Here is a 3,501-nt window from a genome sequence, read left to right on the forward strand (position 1 = left end):
TCTTATGACAATTTAAAAAGAGCTTTAAATGTAAACAATTTAACAATTTAATAATTTAAAAAGAGCTTTTAAGGAAATTACATCACAACTACATCACAACTTTGTTTTTGGGTTGCGGTTGTTTTTTTTTGTTTTTTTTTAAGTTTAAAAAAAAAAAAAAAAAAACGCAAACCAAAAACCAGTTGTGACGCCAGCAACGGATCCTCGGATCCTCCTCGAGTGCGTCAGCTGCGTCACAACTTGTTGTGACGCAGCTGTCGGATCCTCGGATCCTCCTCGTCCGCCTATTATAACCTATGAGAGACACTACAGAGATTTGGACTCCAGTGATACAGGAGCGACATAGAAAACGGAGTACAGGAACAACCTCTGTAAGCGTCTCATACTTACTTTTATATAATGTATATTATTCTTATATATTATATACACATTACATTTACCATCTTAACGTTTTAACAGTGAGTGTGTAAACCGGTAGAAGGAAACAGAGCACTTGTCACCAGACCTAGTTGTTATTAGAGACTGTAAACAGTTTACAAAGTATTGTTATTTAGTCATGTGTAAGAAGAACACAGCTTGGTGTTTTTCTGGTTATTTATATATACTGTATGTAAATATTACAGACCTGACTCTTGTCTGGGTGAGTCTTTAAATCACGGAAGTGAAATGTCGCGTATTTATTTATTTGTTTGTTTGTTTAAATGTATTAATAATGTATAGATCTATTGGATAACTCGAAACGTCTGAATGTGTGTGTGTGTGTGTGTGTGTGTGTGTGTGTGTGTGTGTGTGTGTGTGTGTGTGTGTGTGTGTGTGTGTGAGAGAGAGAGAGAGAGAGAGAGAGAAAGAGAGAGAGAGAGAGCGCGAGCGTGTGTGTGTGTGTTTCACTTCAATCTGCTTTAATGGCTGTTGGATTTGCCCGGACACATCACTGTGACTGCTTCTTAGAAAACTGCCATACAAATACGAATCCAAACACCGGACAATTGGTAAACTGTTGGGGAATTTTAGAGATTTTTTTAGCACCTAAACAAAATGGCAGTGTTTTGCCCTAACAGAGAATGAGAGAAAAAATAAAAACAAGCACTAAGGGAGAGAGTGGCACAAAGCAACGACTTTATTTAGCGGTTTCAATATACACTGTTATTGAAACTCCCTATACGAAGTGTGTGTGTGTGTGTGCGCGCGCGCGCGTGTGTAGTGATGGCCAGTTCGTGAACGAATCGTTCTTTTGAACCAGTTCTTTTTAGTGAACTGGATGAACCGGTTCACCAAATCGGACTGATTCGTTCTAAACAGTTCGCGTCTTGAGTCAGCGCTGATCCACAAGTTACTAAAGTTACTCACTTTCGGTCATGCCTGACAGTCGGTCCGACTGTAAATAAACTAATATCCCGGAGTATATGTAACTCCTATACACTGAACTGAGACATGTTGTGCTGAGAGAACTCTGAGCTCGAGCTGTTGATACTGCGCATGCGTGAATTACTGAACCGATACAGCGAATCATCAGTACACTGAACTGAGAACTGTTTCTTTCGGACGCGTCCGAGAGCCAATGAGCTGTTGATACTGCGCATGCTTGAATAACTGAACCGATACAGCGAATCATCAGTACACTGAACGAACTGTTTCGGACGCATCTGACATACTGTTGATGTTGCGCATGCGTGAACCTTCAGAGCAAATTATACATATTGGGATATGTATAGTAACTAGTCATAGGCTATTAATTAAACATTTTTATAAAAAAAAAAAAATCAATATATGTCAATATATGTCAGTTAATTTTACTAATGACTATTGTGCAGGTTAGTCTGTATTGCTATATGCCGCTATTTGTAAGTTGATGGATTAGTTTATTAACTTTATATCTTTAAGACAAGTAAAACATCCACGTTTGCACATAAATGCCTGTACTTGGTGTTTTAGTTGCAAAACCTAAATGTAAGAAACATATTCAACTAATGCAACACCAGATTTTTGTTTTTGACATTTATTTATTTATTTATTTATTTATTTATTTTATTGTTTTGTATTGTATGATATTTTTTCATTCCGTGGCGCACAAAGTTAACATTTTCAGACCGGATTTCTCATGTGATCCTTCAGCTCTCATTCCGTGTTTTTCACATGTGGAATTTAAGGAAATAACATGGTTAAATATACTGTCAACATTTTGGCCCCACATGATTATTACTCCCTTAATTAGATGTGAAGAATTATGACTTGAAATGATGCATCTGTATAAGGGGAATACCTTAGTCATACAAAAGGTAACTTTCCCATCCTTACTAAGTGTGTCATTTGGCAGGAATGTGATATAAATTCTGGCTTTGGGAACTTTACACACACAGCTGCCATGTTTTAGAAGTTGTCTTATTCTTAGGAATCTTCTAGCTTGGAAGCTTATTTACATTTTTAAAACACATTAAACTTTAACTCTTGAGATAAGGTATGAAATCATTTGCTTCATGTAAACAGTTGACAGACTTTAAGTTTAAGGTCAATTAAAATGACTAAGAAGCTTATACAAGCAGTTTTTACCTTTGTACAGCCTTTCAGTCCTTTTCTACAACCAGGAACCAGGCAGAACTGCTTGCACAGATGTTTCCCGCAGACAGTCTGGAGTACAAACTCCTTTTGAGGTACGTACAGAAGAAAATAGACAGTCATCCCACCCAAAGCAACAGTGTGGGAGAGGTGAAGGCTGCTACACATCCTCAGAAACACCATAAAACACAGAAAAATAAGAAGCGTAAATTTCTGAAGATCATAAGCTGCATTCGGCCAGAGAGGGAAGATGAAGATTGTGTGACTAGACCTCCTCACAGACAACCGGCAACTGCAGGTTCATGTGAGTATCAGAATGCAACCCTGAGATCACTTATTAATGCTATGGCATATGTATTGTTAATTGAAAAAGTAACAATTTCTGGCTGTTTCTGGGATTACAATTATATACAGAGTCTGCAGCTTTATATTTGTAGGTCATGAGGTATTTTCCTTATAAACATGGCTCACTAATTAATTTCATTGTGTTCGTAACCGCAGCTGATTCAGACCAGGAAGAAGTTGAACAAATCGTCAACAAGTTGACTAAACTCACAGATAAAGTTCATTTTAAATCTACGGATATAGAAACTGATGGTGACGGTGAGTGTATGTTCGCGAGATTGTTTTTTTTACTTCCTTATTTTTTCACATATCCTGTGCTAGTTATGCATACAGAGCTCATGTAAAAGTAGCTATATGACTTAGCAAGGTTTCTAATTCGTATTCTGTATCTACAGATCTTGTGGAGCAAATAGTGGAACTGCTTCGGGAACATGGAGATAAACTTAACGAGAAAGTAAGTCACATTCATTCCTTTCATTTTAATGATGCACTTGGGGGTTGAAAAAATAAATCACTAGTTTAAGAGTAACAATATCTGGCTAAAATGTTACACATGAATAAAATAGGATAGTTATTAGAGTGACAGGTGATTAGAGTGACAGG

The 3,501-nt window shown here is 37.1% G+C and overlaps 1 protein-coding gene across 2 annotated transcripts in view; it reads left to right on the forward strand.

The window, feature by feature from the left end:
• Positions 1-213: 213 nt before the first annotated feature.
• The window catches only part of LOC125139537 (apoptosis facilitator Bcl-2-like protein 14), a 4,390-nt gene continuing 1,102 nt past the window's right edge, over positions 214-3,501 (forward strand). The window contains exons 1-4 of one of the 2 annotated variants that reach the window (XM_047803789.1): positions 214-371; positions 2,558-2,857; positions 3,055-3,156; positions 3,294-3,352. In XM_047803789.1, coding sequence (XP_047659745.1) covers positions 2,608-2,857; positions 3,055-3,156; positions 3,294-3,352 — 411 coding nt within the window. In that variant the 5' untranslated portion in view covers positions 214-371; positions 2,558-2,607. The remainder of the gene's footprint in view (positions 372-2,557; positions 2,858-3,054; positions 3,157-3,293; positions 3,353-3,501) is intronic. The other variant, XM_047803790.1, reaches the window with a different exon arrangement.

This window comes from Tachysurus fulvidraco, chromosome 19, assembly GCF_022655615.1.
Source record: "Tachysurus fulvidraco isolate hzauxx_2018 chromosome 19, HZAU_PFXX_2.0, whole genome shotgun sequence".
NCBI classification, from domain to species: Eukaryota; Metazoa; Chordata; class Actinopteri; order Siluriformes; family Bagridae; genus Tachysurus; species Tachysurus fulvidraco.